Source organism: Trichomycterus rosablanca, chromosome 11, assembly GCF_030014385.1.
Source record: "Trichomycterus rosablanca isolate fTriRos1 chromosome 11, fTriRos1.hap1, whole genome shotgun sequence".
In the NCBI taxonomy this organism is placed as follows: Eukaryota; Metazoa; Chordata; class Actinopteri; order Siluriformes; family Trichomycteridae; genus Trichomycterus; species Trichomycterus rosablanca.
The window spans coordinates 33,052,053-33,071,787 of record NC_085998.1 but is presented as its reverse complement, the minus strand read 5'-3'; the positions used below and the strand labels follow the sequence as shown (position 1 = coordinate 33,071,787).

Genomic DNA, 19,735 nt, shown 5'->3' with positions numbered 1-19,735 from the left:
AAAAAGACACAAATATCTTGATCTTTTCAAATATTTTAACCACAATGCTCTTATAAAGCATTCCTTAATTTCCTTCAGGATTAATAATCTAATCTATCTATCTATCTATCTATCTATCTATCTATCTATCTATCTATCTATCTATCTATCTATCAACATGGCAAGTATTAAAGAAATGTTAAGTGAAGTGTGTGCATGTACATTAACAAAGAATTAAAAAACTTAGATTTTTTTTATTTATGAATTGATATACATTTACAGCATTTTCTTTAGCAGATGGTAGTTTTTATTTGATAAATATTACAAAGGCAATCACCCTCCCACTAAATCACTTTACAATGACTAAGTGCTCAAATAATTGTTTTTAGATTTAGTACAACAATTATTACCTTTGTAACCAATAATTAAAAATACTACTTGTGCATCTGCAGATCAAACATTTTTGCCCTCTCCATCCTTTTTTCTAATTTGAATGAATCCAATTCCCCTATGCACTCTGCTGCATGCTTGTATGTGCAGCTACCATCAGCTTCTTTTTAACCAGATAGCAGCGGATTTCTACACCAATCCCTATGCAGACAGAAAAGCATGGCATGCTTGTATTCATCCACCTCTTGACCAGAATGTAGGAGATGTCTTTGCAGTGTACAGGAGGTAAACTGCCATCTGATCTTTTATGTCTCAACCACAAACAAATGTGTTTGTGGAGCCCATGACCGGTCTTTGGTGGTGAAAGGCACTGAAGACCACAGTTCGAAAAAGCTACGATGAGATTAAATAAAAATATAAAGTTATTTGAAAAAAGATATACATTTACAAAACAAAAACTAAATGGCAAATTTTTTTATCTCAAGCCCTAATACACTAAACACGTTTTGGTTTATTGTGTGCGTGTACTACAATATCTGTCTTTCAGACTTAGACCTGTCTCTTTAAGACTGGTGGTCTAAGTCATCATTTATAACCAGTTCAGCATACATAGATAATGTATCAGGCTGTGATTAGCTTAGTTTCTAAAAGGCATTGTCATGACATCATATATCATTGTGTGTTACAATCTCTCAGACTATTGTGTAAACCAGCCATTTCATTACCTCTGTATATAAGTAAACTGATTGACAGGAGTTCGTACTTTAAATTGCCTTCACTGACAGAAACCCAGAAAGGTAACATGTCGTGAAGGCTCTATGATGATCAGGTGACACAGATCTCAGTTGCCCAGCCTGGAGGCTTGCTATCATAAGATACAGGCACCCTGTTCTCTGCTCCAGTAAGATCCTCTTCAGAGACTAATTGTTCTCCTTCTTCATTCCGCTCCCGTGTGTCTGCTGATTTCTGTCCTCCAGTGTAGCCTAGAAGCTCCAAACCCTCCTGCAAACAGAACGGTTTCTCCAGCACTTTCCGAACCCGCTGAACCTTGGGAAATCAATGAGAGGAGAATTTGTTTACTTTCAGTAATGTTGCAAATTGGTTTATTAATAATACCAGTATGGTATGGTATATGATAAAAAATAAATATATATATTTTCTTTTAAAAAATGCTTCACCTCTGAGAAATCCCCATTCTCTGCTGCTTCTATTGCATTTTGGGCAATGTAGTTCCGAAGGACTACACGCGGATTGGTGCTGTCCATTACACATACTCTCTCCTCCTGCACCGCCTTCACATCACACTCTCCCTCACATTCACGAGCCAATCGCTGTCTGAAGACGAACCCAAACATCATGTAAATGCATTTCATATTTATTCAATTTAAGAAGACTTGGTAAAAATTTGTATAAAAGTTAGACCTTGGAGAGACCTTTCTAAAGACCACAAGCTTGTTTGTTTGAGCTTTTTACTATCTGCTATAAATAATTAATGAAGTGTTTTTCACTTGGGCTTTTAAACGATTTGTTGTTGCCTAGCATCAACCCTGCTGTGTATGACTGAACATGGCCTTATTCTTATCTGTACCTGTACTGTTTGATCCAGCCGGTCCAGTCCTCTGTTTGCTTGGCCTTCAGCTGCTCTTCTGTGCTTTCCATCAGATCTTTTAAATTAGAAAGCTTCTCCAGTTGCCGGGCCAATGTCTTCCGATCAGACAACATGCCAAAAAGTGCACTGTTACTCTGAGCTATAGAAAGCAGCATTGCTATCTCACTGTGGGGAAACAAGAGATGGAAAATGTAAAAGTGGACTTGCACTAGACACTTTACAATTATAACATATTCACCTGATCACAATCAATTAAGCCATCTATGATTATTTGATGTAATGCTATTACAGTTCTAAAAATTAGGCTTAAAACCAGTTGAGCAAACACAAAATTTAGGATATTTAAAATCGGTTGACTGCACCAGAATTTAATAATTTTTTCTAAAGTGTGAACTTTTTAAAAGTCAAGTAATCTTTTTGCATATTTTAGTAATATATTTTCAATAATGAAGTAACTGTTATGTTGATTAAGTCTGTATGAAATGTATTTGTATTTTTTAGCACATTATACAAAATAATTTTTAAAAAACTAAAGTGGCTTTAGGTCCCCAGAATTTTTTCAGATATTAATGAAAATTATTTATTAATCATTTTAAAAAATGTATGCGCTCAGGTGGTGCCGCAGTAAATTACACTAGCCCACTACTGCTGAGTGTTCATACCTCCAGTGGTGCTATCAGCCGACTGGGCTTCTACAGAGGGGATGGGTGAGACCCTGCGATGGATTGGCATTCTATCTGAAGTGTGTTACTACATTGTGCCCATTGATTTCGAGGAAGCTAGACCCACCATAACACTGACCAGGATGAAGTGGTTGCAAGAAATTAAAATGAAATGAAAATATCGGATAGAATTTCTATTTTGATTGTTGATATTATCATCACAAAAAAACACTGCATGATCTCACCAACGCTCTTTTGACTGAGTCAATTTTTTGTGAAGAAAATACCTCATGAGTAAGTGAATTAACAAGTAAAAAAAATTTCTTACCGTGGATCCATACTAGGTTTGTTTGCAGCTTTTAGCTCCTCTAGAGAAGCACACTGCTGCATAAGGAGCTCTGTGGCCTGTTTAACGACCTCAGCATCCTCCACCTCCTCTCCCTCTGCAGGACAGGAGATCTGACTCAAACTGCGGAACGTGTTGGTGAAGTCAGCCCCTGGTAAAAAATACACCAAAATGTTCTGTTATTGAAGACAATCCAAAATATTCAACTTTATACATTATGTCATAAAAGGTGAATGCTTTTTGTATCTATAGCTAATGATTATTCCAACAATTATTAGATTCACAGCCAGCCCATATATTTGTAGTCCAGACCTGTGTTGTGCATAGTCTGCATAAGGGCTGTGATGAGCGCCGCATCCTCTGGCTCCTCTTTCCTCAGCAGGCCTAGTTTCCTCCTCATGTTGCTTAAGTAGAAGTTGTTGTAGAGGGACTGGTACTCCTCTAGCACAGCCTGTGCCCGATCTGGGGGAAGGTCTGGGTTTAAAGCTTCAGCTAGCCGAGCCAGGTTCCAGCGACAAATGTCCGGCTGAGCTTGATATGAGTACCGGCCAGAATTATCAGAGGCATTGCAAATGAAGTCTGGGTCAAAACTGGAGAGGGAGAAATATTTTAATTAGTTTGTCAGTCTCCGAGTGTGTTAACCATAAATATTAGCCAATCACAGATATTACAAAACTGCCTGTTTATATTTTGATAATAGCACTCTAAAAAACTTTAAAGTCTGTAACGTTGTTGTGTATGTCAGTAGTAGATGTTGTATACAAGGCTTTTTGAAAAAAAAACTTTTAATAATCAGATCAGAGGAGAAATCCAATAATAAATAGAAGCATGTAGGTTCATATTACCAACCTCACTGTGTAGGACTTACCGGTCCATAAAGCCAAACGGTCCATAGTCCAATGTAAGGCCCAGAATACTCATATTATCAGTATTAAGTACACCATGACAGAATCCCACACACTGCCACTGAGCCACCAGTCTGGCTGTTCTTACTACCACCTATAAAACAGAAAGAAATGATGGGTTGAGGTTACATATATAAAGTAAAATAAATCTCTGAAATTCATTGTTTTGGGTGTAGCTTACCTCCCTAAAGAATGCAGTGTTCCTCTCCACTGGGTCAGAGTAGCTTTGCTGGATCTCTGGATAAAAAGTTTCAATTACGTAATCCAGCATCTGAGTTCTAATTTCATTGTATCCATAGCTGGGTCCTTCCCGGCCAGTGAGTTCATCAACTGCTTTAAAGATCTCAAATGAGCCAAATCTGCAAAAGAACAACATGGATATATTACCCACAAAAAATTAAAGATTTGCTGGTATTAAGAGTAGTGCTGTCAATGTTGATCAGAGTGATTGTTCATAACTAACAAAACATTGTGACAATTTAGTTTTTCATTTTAATGTTCTCCATTCATTTACTGATGTTTCTTTTCCAGTCAAGTTGCCAACTCAAGTCACCAACACAACACAACACAACTCTAGGTATACTTTACATGGGTAAAACTAGCAGCTAATTTGTAATTAAAGGTTTTACTTGTATTTTCTACCATAACAGTACTAAAAAGGTCACAAGGGGTTTAAAATGCAAAAACAAATTTAGTGGTTCAAGTAAGGCTGGACTTTGCTTACCTGATGAAGGTCGGAGCAATGCGTAACACAACGGAACATCTCTCCATGCCGGGGTTGCCATTGTAAAACACATCTCTCATGACCCGGGAGTCTGAGGTCACTACTGAGCCAGCACGTGTGGTGGGAATCCCCAGAGCGAAGACTGCTTCACTGCACAAGAACTCACGAATGCTGGAGCGTAACACTTTACGCCCATCCGCTTGCCTAAAGATGAAAGAGGACACGTGTAGTCATGTACTAAGCTAATGTACTACATGGAACATTCTCATTAACTTATTAACATATTTAAAAGTATGTGGACACCCTTTCTAATTAGTGAGCTTGGCTGTTTCAGCCCCACTCATTGCTACAAAGCAGACAAAATTAAGGACACAGCACAGTCGACTTATAGTAGGTTTTCATACTATTCAGGTAGGAGCTACGACTGATGAACTATTCAAACATTTAAACAGCAATATCGGAATATTAAGACTAACTGACCAAACAAGTGTAATCATGTGTGCTAATGCCTGGTTGGTTTGAAAAGCTTTAGCCAGTGTTTAGCAGCTTCTACTCAGTGTTTAGTACAGTGTTTAGTAGAATTGAGGTCAGGGCTTTATGCAAGTCACCAAAGTTTCTTTACACCAAACTAATTAAACCATGACTTTAATAACCTTACTTTGTGCACAGGGGCACAGTCAAACTGGAGCAGGAAAGGGCCTTCCTCAAACTGTTGCCACAAAGTTGAAAGCCTAAAATACATTTATGTGAACATTTTAAAACACCACTTAGCAAGGAGTGTGGCTAAAACACCAGAGATCAACAATTAGGAGAGGTGTCCACATACTTCTGGCCATTAGTGCATATATGGGATGTCTGCGTGTCTACCTGGAGTAAGGGGTAAGTCCTGCACCCTTCAGCTGGATCTCCCAGCGCTTGCTGGGGTTTTCCTTCAGCAGATCTGGACTCTGGTCAGCCGGAGCTTTCACTTCACCTAAATAACAGGCAGCCCCGTCTCCCAGCTGCCCGGCGAAGTGGCCAAACTGGTGACCGCAGTAGCAGTGGGCAGCGGGCTCGGAGCCTGGCATGACCCTGGATCCGCTTAGATAATCGGCAGCTACGGGATCACTGAGCAGCTCCTCCGCGCCGAGACCGAGCAGAGCCACGGCGGGGGCAGACACTGCTACGATGTGCGGCCTGTGGAGCGGCTGCGGCTGCACTCTGGAGAAACACGCACCGCGGACCGTCCTCACCCCCGCAGCCTCCGAGGCCTCAACCGGCAGCTTCCTCAGCACTACATTATCAAAGTCCAGCCGCTCCAGCGCGGAACCGCTCGTCTTCATAGCTGTGCCCATGCTGACGGTAGAGGAAGACCTGATCACGCCTGTACTGGAGGAGGAAATGTAAGCTCGAGTCAGGCGAAACACACTGGTAGCCATCAAAAGTTTACATTCTGCTAAACCCGTCAGCGGTTATGTTTACGTAATTTAGAAAACAGATTACGTGCCCGCCCAAACGGCTTAACATTCCACATGGAGTGCACTAAATAGGGCGAATAAGCCGTCAATCCATGCCTGATGTTGTGCACTTAAGTATAGGGAGAAGGTTGTTATTTGTAATGCGGCCGATTAAATGTCGCAAACGTTTCTAAAGCTGGTGCATCCTTGTTTTGGTTCCCCCTAGAAGCACACACGACGGAACCAAGGCATTTAAAGGCTTTAGTCCATTTTATTAGCTTTTTTTTGTTTGTTTTTTAACTCTCACAGTTCGTTTGCTCCGGTTCATATCAGCTGATGAGTTCGGTAACTTTTAGTTTCCCCTTGGTTCTTGGTACTCAGAGAAAAATAAAAAACAAACCAAATTTGTTTGGTTTGAAGAATGATGGCCAAGCTTTCATCCTTAATGGAGAACACTGATCACCCACTGCATGAAACTGGGGCTGCACTGGGCAGCTCCTTTAGCGACAGGCTTCTTCACCTGCGTTGCTCAAAGGAGAGATACCACAGCTCCTTTCTTCCTTCTGCTGTCAGGCTGTACAACCAGCACCGCCCCAAAAGTAGATAATCACCATTACAATAATTCACATGGTTTTTAATATTCTCTGTGCAATTACTTTTAAATTATGTGCAATACCTGCTGTACCTGCTGCAATACTTTTTAATAACTGTGCAATATTTGGTTAACTTTCTTCATAAATACTGTTTATATTTTTTACATATTCTTACTTTTTAATTTTTGTGTACATGTGTGAACACTTTGTAATTTTCTATTTTTTTATATTCTTGAAAGCTGCTGTAACACTACAAATTTCCCCCTGTGGGATAATAAAAGGCTATCTTATCTTATCTTATCTTAAATTGCGGAACACACCACGTGACAACTTTCACTTCGCTTATTGGTCAGATGTGTCTGAGGCAGGAGCAAAGACGTGGGACGTGATGACGTAATATCACCATGGTTACAGACTCATTACAAACCCCACTCGCCAAACTTTTGGATATTTATCGTGTTTTTGTTATTAATTCGTCTTTAAAATGTTTTATTTTATTTATCTTACTTACACTTGTAAACAGAGGACCGCTATCTTTCTTGTTTCTTATTACGCTTCGAACGCATTATGGGATACATTAACGGACCGCAAGTGTGCATCGCTTGCATACGCCAACATGGCTGCCCAATAAGTAGGTCATCCGGGTACTTCTCGCGTACCTCTTTGTGTATACTATGTATTCGGACATACTAACCGCTCTCGCGTCCTCATTTCGCGTACTATTGAGTATGGAAGTATGCGATTCCGGACGCAGCCATTACATCTGTGAGTTGTTAGCTGCTAAGCTATTTGCAGTGATTTCTGTTTCTGAAAGCATTCTGTATTTATACTGAGCAGCTGCTCTCAGTAGGGTTGTAGATAAATCCATGTGTTTAAAGCGGTCAGATTTCTTATTCCTGGATGCTTTACTTTCTCGTCACTTCTGAGGTAAAACGTTACTTGTGTACTGTGTGCAGTACATTAACTATACTTAACACATTACAGCTGTGAGTTAATATCCAAGCTCAACAACAGTGGTACTTGTTAGCTCAGTCCTAGTGTTAGCTACTATGCTAATGGCAGTGATTTCTGTTTCTATAAGCACTCTGTGTTTATAACTTTTCATCATAATAATTTTGTAATACATACATTTTTGTAAGTAGCTGCTCTCAGTAGAGTTGTAGATAAATTCAGATGTTCAAAGCGATCAGATTACTTGTTTCTGGATGATTTACTCATACCAGGTAGTTGTGTTTGCTGGGTGAATAAATACGTACATTTTAAATAGAGGCCGAATATATTTGTTATTGTTTATTTAAATGTATAAATAGATGCTCATCTGTTTACATTTATAAGCACAAAGTCAAAATAAAAGAGCATGTAATCATCAAAACACATGGAATGAGAGCCTCACTACGCATGCTCCGATTCACGAACCTGACCTACGTAATTTGCGTGTTTCGTGAATTTGCGTAGGTTGCGCAAAGTGCGTAAGGTGCGTTTGTACTTCACGTACGTAGAATTTACACCATAATTTCCATAAATTGCCCCCATTTATGCATGTGCAAAGTATTCCGAAACTTAAAATCTTAATTTTTTCATTTACTGCCGTGAAATGTCCCCACACAGCGCTCCTCTCAGTCATTCTCTCTCAATGTGTTGGTCTCTCAGTGCCGCTCAGTCACGTGACGGTACCACAACAAATCACAGCAGAGCAGGATACTATCGATACTATCGATATTTGAATCAAACCGCCCACATTTATATAAAAGTAAACATGAAATAACGGCAGATATGACATTTGTTTATTGCTGTGGTAATTATTTGGAAAATATACCAGGTTTAACTACATCAGCAGAATGCCAAAAGCACTTTGAAGGCGTCTCGAAAATGCTTCAGACTTTGAGAAGAAGACGTGCTACCTTCAGACGACTGAAGAGAAGGGAGCTCATTGAGAATGTACAAAAGCGTGTTAAACTTAGGGAAACTTAATAGTGGGTGTTTTACTTATTGTAACACTAAAAAACCTGCAGCCACTGTGGCACTTAGTACCACTGGTTTAAGCAGATAAATCTAAATGGCATCCTCTGTTGTCTGCTTTGTTGTGCACTGTGTGCAGTACACTAACTATATGAAAGACATTAAAGCTTGGTAAAGGCTATTTCTTTTTTTCCTGTAAAGTAAGAGCTTCCAGAAAGCCTGACAGGCAGCATATCATCCTCAAAACCAACACTTTCAAGTGGCTCACTCGACTGCACAGTGATTATTATATATTATATTATTATAATTGAATTAAGATAGGACTTTATAAAATAAAACACTGAGTTTAAATTTTTTCTCAATTTATTGCAATCAGAAAAATGGATTCAATGTGCCAGTTTTGTCCTTCAGCACTGTCGCATTACTCATTATTACAGTACGAAAATAATAAACAGAAGATCAACAGGTTGTGGCACTTTCAGTTTCTACTATCTAGATTTAAAGTACCCCTGAACAAGTCATTATAAAACATAAAAATAATCTATGTGGGATAAATAATGTAGTCCCAGCAAACCACTAAAATGGTATAGAAATGTATCTACATCTTAAATCTTAATAAGAAGACCAGGGTATATAAATATTCTCATGCCTTTTTGCAATAAACACAGGCTGAGTAGCAAGCTTTTAGTCCAGTTAGCTTGGATTTGTCACAGCTAGTAGATTAATTTTACAGTATTTACATTTGCCACTAAACATATACAGTACATTTGTTATTTGGTAGACTGTCTTATCTCAACAAATACGCTTAGAACAACCAGAACAGCAGTGATTTTGTGTTCCAAACGGCAGTATGTCAAATTCAAAAGGTGGGAGCTTTAAGATTGTCTTTATTATAAAGATGCAGTATGTAACTTTTTTGTTAAAGAATTAAGTAGCAGCAAATTAGAAGAAAACTACACTAAAATGTATCAGATAATCCTTTTACTAATTGACAAAGAAATCAACTTTTCAGCCCACATATACAGGTCCTTCTCAAAAAATTAGCATATTGTGATAAAGTTCATTATTTTCCATAATGTAATGATAAAAATTAAACTTTCATATATTTTAGATTCATTGCACACCAACTGAAATATTTCAGGTCTTTTATTGTTTTAATACTGATGATTTTGGCATACAGCTCATGAAAACCCAAAATTCCTATCTCAAAAAATTAGCATATCATGAAAAGGTTCTCTAAACGAGCTATTAACCTAATCATCTGAATCAACGAATTAACTCTAAACACCTGCAAAAGATTCCTGAGGCTTTAAAAAACTCCCAGCCTGGTTCATTACTCAAAACTGCAATCATGGGTAAGACTGCCGACCTGACTGCTGTCCAGAAGGCCATCATTGACACCCTCAAGCAAGAGGGTAAGACACAGAAAGAAATTTCTGAACGAATAGGCTGTTCCCAGAGTGCTGTATCAAGGCACCTCAGTGGGAAGTCTGTGGGAAGGAAAAAGTGTGGCAGAAAACGCTGCACAACGAGAAGAGGTGACCGGACCCTGAGGAAGATTGTGGAGAAGGGCCGATTCCAGACCTTGGGGGACCTGCGGAAGCAGTGGACTGAGTCTGGAGTAGAAACATCCAGAGCCACCGTGCACAGGCGTGTGCAGGAAATGGGCTACAGGTGCCGCATTCCCCAGGTCAAGCCACTTTTGAACCAGAAACAGCAGCACTGGACTGTTGCTCAGTGGTCCAAAGTACTGTTTTCGGATGAAAGCAAATTTTGCATGTCATTCGGAAATCAAGGTGCCAGAGTCTGGAGGAAGACTGGGGAGAAGGAAATGCCAAAATGCCTGAAGTCCAGTGTCAAGTACCCACAGTCAGTGATGGTCTGGGGTGCCATGTCAGCTGCTGGTGTTGGTCCACTGTGTTTTATCAAGGGCAGGGTCAATGCAGCTAGCTATCAGGAGATTTTGGAGCACTTCATGCTTCCATCTGCTGAAAAGCTTTATGGAGATGAAGATTTCATTTTTCAGCACGACCTGGCACCTGCTCACAGTGCCAAAACCACTGGTGAATGGTTTACTGACCATGGTATTACTGTGCTCAATTGGCCTGCCAACTCTCCTGACCTGAACCCCATAGAGAATCTGTGGGATATTGTGAAGAAAAAGTTGAGAGACACAAGACCCAACACTCTGGATGAGCTTAAGGCCGCTATCGAAGCATCCTGGGCCTCCATAACACCTCAGCAGTGCCACAGGCTGATTGCCTCCATGCCACGCCGCATTGAAGCAGTCATTTCTGCAAAAGGATTCCCGACCAAGTATTGAGTGCATAACTGAACATAATTATTTGAAGGTTGACTTTTTTTGTATTAAAAACACTTTTCTTTTATTGGTCGGATGAAATATGCTAATTTTTTGAGATAGGAATTTTGGGTTTTCATGAGCTGTATGCCAAAATCATCAGTATTAAAACAATAAAAGACCTGAAATATTTCAGTTGGTGTGCAATGAATCTAAAATATATGAAAGTTTAATTTTTATCATTACATTATGGAAAATAATGAACTTTATCACAATATGCTAATTTTTTGAGAAGGACCTGTATAACTTAACCTCTCACTGAATGCATGTTAAGTAGGGTTGGGGGTGTTTATTCATCTAAATAAATATGTGAACCGATGCTAGTATTTGTTTACCCAATTTCATATTTAAATATTGCATATTTATATAATTAGAGACAAATGTGACCTGAACTTATGTTTAAGCACATGCAGTTTTTTAGAAATACAACAGTAGTGTAAGTATTTTATAAACTGACTATTTTTACTTAAAACTAATACATTGAAGGAGTTATTACTGTTGAAAATTCAGACAATGCTTAAGATTGTCCATGTTTTAAATGATAAACTCACTTGGCTACACCCAATAAACAAATATAAAATCTTTTCTGGTTTTATTTATTATTTTTTGAAACTATAAATTGTCTAGATATTCAAAAACTGTTAATTGAACAAAACTGATATCCAAATAACAAAAATCCTTAGTATTAATGTACCGTTCACAACCATCCATCACTTCAGTCCATAGCATGAACACTGTAATAAAAATTTTTTAGCAGGGAGGTTCCTAAAAAAGAATGATAATGCTTAGACTGTTATCAGACTCATACCACTTTACATAACCAGAATCATCTATCCGAATGAATGGGTTTGAGTTCAGGGGTACTTTAGAACATGCAGATGTTTAACATTTCATTCAGCAAGCATTCAGTAAATTTTTCAGGGTTTTTACATATAATATTATATGAAATATGGAACCTAACCTAAATAAAGACACATGCTATATTATATTACAATATAATGTGTCATGTATTAAATTGTAGAAAATTTAATACAGTGAAAGAGTACTGTCTGACTTCTTTGGCAGTACAGCTCCTTGTCTGCAAGAGCACAAAATAAAATAAAAAAAAGATGACAGACGGATGTTCCTAGCACCTCTAAACAAAATCCAGTTCTGTTCAGACATGAGCCATGGCCATCTGCTCTCATCCTTCTGTATTTAAGGCAACTGGTGTTCAGTGTAACATACTGTCCAATAAAAGTCTTTGCTGAGGATCTAGGTCAGGCAGGGGGCGGTCGTATATTTGCCAGCAGTGTTTGGACATTAGGTAGGGAGAGTAAGACCCTTCCAACGCGTCTTCCAGCACAGTAACAGGCATATCCCAGAGTACTAAGTACAGCTCCCTTTAACACAGTACACACCACCCAGCCAAATTGAGATGGTGGTGCCACACTAAGGAAAAGATACAACATGAAATAAGGTAAGGTGTGATGCAATGAACATGTGTTCAAGAAAGAAATTCGATAGAGCTGAAAACACACACCTCATGATCTCATGAATATTGAGCTCCTTGTCCCAGTTTTTCTCAATACCAGGAACATGGCCCATTCCAACCACTCCCACTACCACAGCAGGCACCTCTGAAAAAATACGTTTGGACATCAAATACTTAAAAATACCACCACAAAATGTAGAGTACCTTACACTTTTAATACTGGCAATTTTAGTGTTCATTACTGTTCACTACTCACTCTGGCCATTAGGTGGAGACTCCACACAGCGGGCAGCCTGTCTGAGGGTATGTGTGAGGTAGATGTCTCTCTCTGCAACAATGGTGCGGTGCAATGCAGGAAACTCTCCAATCATTTCTGACATGGTCTGTTCCAGCAGATCCTTCTGTTTACACTTTTCTACATCCTCTTTACTGACAAGTGCACAAACATAAACACACTTATAGCAAATGTTTTAGCACAGTGGTTGTACACAGTTGTTGTCTTGTGGGTTGCACCAATGCATTCATGTTTATTAATATAACATTTGAAACTAAAATGCACAAATATGACAACAAAAGAGATAATGAATCCATTTAGCAAGTATTAAGGCTCCTGTCAGTGATGTAAGGACTGGGGTTTTTTTTACCTAAGTATACAAGCTGTTTAGAACCACGTTTGAAAGTGTTACTATTAATCACTGTTATTAAACAAAACAAATATATCTAAAATAAGCCACAGTGATGTATTAGACGTACCTGATGGGATCAGACAGAAAGCACAAGCCCCAGGCTAGCCGAGCTTTCTGCCACAAGCTCAAAGCAGCAATGGCACGTTTGAACGTCACTGGGATTGGCCTGTCCCCAAGGTGGAACTTACAGAAAGGAACTTTACCAGCCTGTGGAACAGAAGAAGATTCTTAAGTTTATTTTTGAGGATATGAGGTGCATTGTTTTACAGTATCTGATTACACTCTTTTTTTCAGTCTTTGTAGCAGAGTTCCACACACAGCCTTTCAGATATAACTCATGAATGCTTTTTTTGGTCCCACCTCGACTCTGACCATGATAGATGAAATAGAAATGAGTTTTCTTGAAATGAAAATAGCTTTCCTGTTCAGGTTAGAATTCCAGCACACTCTCCCAAAAGGGAAGCGTTTCTAGACATGGTACATAATTCAATACAATACTGAAGTGGAAAACAAATGTACTGAACATCCTACAGTTAAGTGCAACTCTACTTTCAATTCTATTCAACAATCAGCCGTTGGATATGAATCTGAATAACCTGTTTAACCAACAATGGCTACTTTTTCTGTTATCAGTTAAATTATAATGTCTCTGATTCGGTTATGTTACAAATGGCTTATCTCTGCACTGCAATGGAAACACAAATTTCTCCTTTATAATATAATAATAAATAATCTAAAAGAACCACAAAGCTGCAAACAAGATACCAAAACACACTTTGCTTTTTCATGTTCAGAATCAGGAACTTGTATGTGAATGAGTGATGAGTGCATGATAGTGTGTTAATGCCAACCTCTTTAAAGGCTTCCCTAAACTCTCCACCGGGTGCCATGCCCAGCTGCTCAGTGATGTGAGCGGAGACTTTTAGCAGCAGGATCTGCATGAGGCCAGACATCATGCCATTCTGATAGAGCAAAGTAGAGAATAAGAAAGATGCGGTCATTTATATTAACAGTCTTGACTGTTCTGCAGTTTGGCTTACCTGTTTGATGGCCTGCTGAACCTTTTCCAGGTTGATGTCCTTGGCTTCCCTAAGCAGTGTTTTTTCATCCATCTTCAGCATGGACACTCTGTACTGGCACAGCTCCACCACCACCACATCTGGCTGCACTGCTCTGATTGTCTAAGATATTGTGCAAAATTTGTTTATTTATTAGGATTTTAACGTCATGTTTTACTTACTTTGGTTACATTCATGACAGGACAGGTAATTACTGGTTACACAAGGTTCATCAGTTCAAGTCTTTAATGTCAAACACAGTCAAGGACAATTTTGTATTTCCAATTCACCTCACTTGCATGTCTTTGCTGTGGAAGGAAACCAGAGCTCCCGGGGGAAACCCACGCAGACATTTTCATTTCATTTTCATTTTCCGCATTTAACAGACGCTTTTATCCAAAGCGACTTACACAATGAGCTGAACACGATGAGCAATTGAGGGTTAAGGGCCTTGCTCAGGGACCCAACAGTGGCAACTTAGTGGTGGCGGGGCTTGAACCCGCAACCTTCTGTTTACTAGTCCAGCACCTTAACCACTGAGCTATCACTGGCCTCCCCAGACATGGGGAGAACATGCAAACTTTGTTGACTAGCATCTGTGTTCTCTTAGCTTCAACAGTTTAAATAGCAAGCTAAACTGTGTTTGACTCAATTTGTTCAGTATAACCAGATTATATGCGCTTTTCCTTTAACTAGTAATCAACCAACCTACAATAAATACTTATATGTTGTAAATAAGACTCCCACCGTTGCTACATCATTCTTGCTGCTGTCACTGAAGTGAGCTGTGCCCACCAAGTATACAACACTGCCGTCTGGTGTACTAAGACGAGTCACAGTTTCAGGCAGATTAGGTTGGGGCTGCCTTCGCTTAGCCCGCATTTGCCACAGCACCTCCACCGCCTCCGAGTCAGCTACACAGAGAAGCACAAGGCAATCACTAAGAGATTCCAGCACGCACACACACCAGTACTTTTTAATTAAATGTGGTCGTGTAGTAAGTAGTTGTGTTGTAAGTAAATGCTGCTCTGTGAGTTTGGTTAATGCATGTGTGCAAATAGAATGTCCTCAATTAAAACCGCAAAAAACTCACAGAGTCCAAGTGAATACCGAGACTGTGTGTCATCCTCTGATGTGCCAACAGATTCATCCTACAACCAAAAAGAAAACAGAATAAAGATAAAAGCAAAATTACATTCAATTATAAAATAGGATTAAGCAATAGCAGAATAACAATGAATTTCAAAATAGAATTAAGCAAGTGTTACACCAGAAAAGCCTTTCTTAAATCCGTACTGTAGACAATGTTATATGCACCATAAAATAAATAAAATTTTTACCTAAAATCAATCAGTATTTCATCACCCACAAAATAAAACTTGAATCCAAGTAATATTCAATGTACTAATCAAGGAGGCTCTTTAAAGGTTTAAGAACATTTTGAATGTAATGCTATATAAAGCTAAAGCTGCAGTATACAAGTTTTTTTGTCATTATTTTTGTCCCATTATGGGACATGTATGTCTTGGCAGATTTTTGCTAACCATGGCTGAAGGATGGACAACACACTTCTTTGTTGCAAAAAATGTTTGAATTCAATAAAAAAACCTTAAGTTCTGTTGTGTCTATTGTGAGTCAAAATACATAGACTACCAGTTAAAAAATTTAGACCCAAATAGTAAAAATGAAAGACATCAAAATACAAAAAAATGTGGAATTATGTAGTGACAAAAAATGTACTGTATTTTAATTGTTTTAAATGGCCACTTTGCATGGTTATCTTTGCAAACTGGTTGGATTTCTCTCGACCAGCTTCATTCTGTGCTTATTGGAAATTTGTCTAAATGATTGGATGTAATTCAAAAACAAAGTCACAATCCAAGCTCATGTTCATGTCAAATTCACTTGGGTGTTAACAATGTTCAAGCAGTTTCTGAATTATGACAGACCTGTTTTTAAGTAATCTGACCACACTGACAAATTACGTCCCAGGCTAAGGTGACAGTTTTGGTTTTGGTCCTGACAGTAACAGCTGTTCCATTTTTTGAAAAATAACTAGAATGCCATGGGCATTTAGGGCAGTCTGTACAAAAATACAGCTGTGTGGCTGTTACAATTATTATACCTAAAAAATATATAACCAAGAACTTAAAAATGAAACAGGTCAAATTATACATGTGGCTATTTAAAACAAAATTTTCATGTGTGAACAATACTATATTTTTTCAAATTGGATATATATTTTAAGTCACATTCCTGTTCCATAGTGCGAGCACTAATTACACAAATACTATTTACACTTGGTCTTACCTCTGAATTGTTGTCTTGGTCCATATTCCAAGTATAAGTCAAGTAATCTTCAGTTCTGTGCCAAAGAAAAAAACACAATACACAATGTAAATCGTAAAGTTAAATGGTTACAGTTACCACCTATAAAGTCTGAAACATCCAGGCAAGGAGTCAACACTGTAATGCCAAGTCTTTCATGAGTCTGGAATTTGGACAGGCCCACGTATGCTTAGCCACGGCTGGATTCCAAACCACTTTCTACATTGCATAAGGTGCACTAGGTGTGCTATATAGGAAAAATAGAGCAATTTGGAATTCAGCCTCAACGTCCCGTCTAATACAGCCAAGTTTTCTAATAACTGATTCAAGTTAATTTGGTAAATAAACAGTTAAACTGACTACTGTTAAAATAATATGGTTAGTAATAAACAACATTTCACACTTTAATATTTGAAGCAAAATGTTTAGTACATGTATTGTAAATCATTACTTTGATTTATAGTTTAGTGTACTTAAAGTACAAGAAACACCAAAACTGACTATCACCGGCTGGCCAATGTAAAAACCTACGAGGCTATCCGACTGCAGACAGGTGTTAGGAATCATATGAATCAATTTTCTGAGTCGATTCAAATAACTTTTACCTGATTAGCGATAACATGAAATACTGGGAATTATTACATAATGACCTTATTGCAACTATTCGACACAATAGTGATACAGGCAGCTTCCACAATTCTACATGGTCATGCATTAACAAAAACTACGTTCATCCTCAACTCTTTATTTTAACGTTTTTTCTTCTTTTTTTTTATATATACAAATCACTGTCGTGACATCTTTGCAATTCATTATGCTCAGTTAGAACATTACGTATTACTCGTAATTGTTTAACAGTTGATCATATTAAACTTTTTCATGTTTTGTATCATATCTGTGTTTTTTTTTCCCTCGATGTCTTTATTTCTTTCGACCAGCTTTATTCTGTGCTTATTGGAAATTTGTCTAAATGATTAGATGTAAAACAAAAACATTCTAAGACACGATCCAAGCTCATGTTCATATTAAATTCACTTGGGTGTTAACAATGTTCAAGCAGTTTCTAAATTATGACAGACCTGTTTTTAAGTAATCTGACCACACTGACAAATTACGTCCCCGGCTAAGGTGACAGTTTTGGTTTTGGTCCTGACAGCTGTTCCATTTTTTGAACTTTTTCATGTTTTGTATCATATTTGTGTTTTTTTCCCTTGATGGCTTTATATAAGTAATTTTTATGTTCATACATGACTGTTCTTATACAGTATGTGTATACAGATAAAGTTTACATACACTTATGTACACAACATTGTCTTGAAATGTTTGTTATTTTTGCAACTGTTTTTTTTACTGTTAGTAAATAACTAGAACACTTTTAGCATAAAGGTTTTTTAATAAGATGGGTAAAATATATATAACAACTAAATTAGCACATGTAACAGTGATCTCCTGCCAGTGTCAGAAAGAAAACCCAAACTGGTTTATTATGTATTAATTTTAACGATTTTAACGTCATGTTTTACACACTTTGGTTACAGTCATGACAGAAACAGTATTTACTCATTACACAAGATTCATCAATTCACAAGTTTTTAAAGTCAAACAAAGTCATGGACAATGTTTTTGGACTGTGGGAGGAAACCGGAGCTCCCGAAGGAAACCCACACAGACACGGGGAGAACATGCAAACTCTACACAGAAAGGACCCGGAACGCTCCACCTGGGGATCGAACCCAGGACCTTCTTGCTGTGAGGCGGCAGTGCTACCCACTGAGCTACCGTACCGCCCACCCAAACTGGTAACTTATTCTGAAAGAAAATTATTCTGGATGGTCATTTGATTCCAGAAAGTGGAACATGGCTGACACAATCAAGCCAGCTTTACACCACTATGGGTTTTTTGTTTTTCCAAATTGCTCATCAGGGCTTAGTTCTGCATAGCAGCCTCTGAGCCTTTGGTGATGTCAAGTTTGCTTGACCATAGTTTGATGTAATCACTAACTAGGTGACCATGCAAAACATTTACATGGATTATAGAACTTTCTTCACCCACAATGAACCACGACATACAGTTGTGCACAAAAGTATGTGCTCCAGTGAGTGAGTTACAGAAATGTTAAAACTGCCATAATGCTCATGTCACTTAAAAGTGTATGTACACTATTTTGACTTACGTATTTTTCCATGTATATAAACAAAAACATTATGGCATAAAGTAAAAAAAACAAACTGTTAATTGTAATTAATCACCAGCTAAAATGTCTTAATTTGGACAAGATTACACAAAATATTTATAGATTAAATGACAGTAACTCGTATGTATTAACCTCACCTGGCTTGTAATTTACAGCCTATATAATTTTGTGTAACTTGTACAGATATACCCATTGTTCCCTAAAGTAAAATTCTTCAGTGTTATTGTTGTTTGTGATGTAATTTGTGTCATTTTGCCTCAAAGAATTATCAGTAGAGAATCGACTCAGGCTGGGTTGAGTCATAGCACTGGTATTAGCGTCAACCAAGTACTGTCAATAGCAGGAAAGTAGCTACATGGCTAACTGGAATCTCGTTAACAGCTGGCCCCGAATAACCAAAATATCTATCTATTGCCAACACACTGACCCATCGCTTTATTACTGCCATAGTTCAAAATCACTAATTCTAGATTCACATTTTTGCTGCCACCCATTTAGCTAGTTTGCTATGACAGTAAACGCTAGCGTATGGTTCTCTCTGTAGCGGGTTAGCTATCCACAGTCACCAGACTTAGTTAGACCAGCTATCCAGATTCAGAGTTTACGAAGTTTTCCTACCGATTACAGAGTTTGTAACTTAATAATCACAATACTACACAGACAGATCACTCACAAATGAACAGAAAAAACGCGACCAATGACAGATGTAAAGCCGTAACAAAGAAGAAACGACTAAACTTACGGCAGCTTCTCAGGTTCCTCCTAGTCCTGCAGTGGTTTATGGGTATTGTAGTATTCTGGACTCCTAAACTGTACACTAAACATAAAACAAACAAATAATCCCAAACCAGTATGATAATTATCTCCATATTAGACAGGCCTCTTCACTGGCTATTTTTAAAACTAGTCTTAAAACCCATTTTTATTCCTTGGCTTTCAATCCAGCATGAGACTTTGCCCTTGTTTTATTTGCCTATTAGTTTTTACCGTTTTATTGGTTTCATCTATTTCTTTTATTGTTTTTATTGTTTT

At 38.1% G+C, this 19,735-nt stretch overlaps 2 protein-coding genes across 4 annotated transcripts; both read right to left on the bottom strand.

Annotated features, from left to right (window-relative positions):
• Positions 1–213: 213 nt before the first annotated feature.
• selenoo1 (selenoprotein O1) lies at positions 214–6,034 on the bottom strand. The gene is made up of 9 exons (XM_063004768.1): positions 5,483–6,034; positions 4,616–4,819; positions 4,073–4,250; positions 3,855–3,985; positions 3,299–3,576; positions 2,969–3,137; positions 1,958–2,143; positions 1,548–1,704; positions 214–1,416 (listed from the first exon to the last, which is right to left on the bottom strand). Exons 1-9 carry the CDS (start codon positions 6,031–6,033, stop codon positions 1,186–1,188), a joined length of 2,085 nt encoding a protein of 694 aa, XP_062860838.1. The 5' UTR covers position 6,034; the 3' UTR covers positions 214–1,185.
• Positions 6,035–11,539: 5,505 nt separating this feature from the next.
• trabd (TraB domain containing) lies at positions 11,540–19,472 on the bottom strand. Of its 3 annotated transcripts, none has more exons than XM_063004765.1 (10): positions 19,446–19,472; positions 16,491–16,545; positions 15,274–15,331; positions 14,928–15,094; positions 14,163–14,303; positions 13,974–14,084; positions 13,190–13,329; positions 12,693–12,865; positions 12,485–12,581; positions 11,540–12,393 (listed from the first exon to the last, which is right to left on the bottom strand). In XM_063004765.1, exons 2-10 carry the CDS (start codon positions 16,512–16,514, stop codon positions 12,222–12,224), a joined length of 1,083 nt encoding a protein of 360 aa, XP_062860835.1. In that variant the 5' UTR covers positions 16,515–16,545; positions 19,446–19,472; the 3' UTR covers positions 11,540–12,221. The 3 variants fall into 3 exon arrangements, with proteins under 3 accessions (XP_062860835.1, XP_062860836.1, XP_062860834.1); XM_063004766.1 differs by lacking the exon at positions 19,446–19,472 and adding an exon at positions 19,377–19,445; XM_063004764.1 differs by lacking the exon at positions 19,446–19,472 and having other exon boundaries at positions 16,491–16,657.
• Positions 19,473–19,735: the final 263 nt, after the last annotated feature.

Coding starts and splice junctions, on each gene's coding strand:
- trabd (XM_063004765.1), bottom strand. CDS start 16,514: ATGGACCAAGACAACAATTCAGAG. Junction 15,095..15,273: donor TCGGTATTCACTTGGACTCT/GTGAGTTTTTTG, acceptor TTCTCTGTGTAG/CTGACTCGGAGGCGGTGGAG. Junction 12,394..12,484: donor AATATTCATGAGATCATGAG/GTGTGTGTTTTC, acceptor TCTTTTCCTTAG/TGTGGCACCACCATCTCAAT.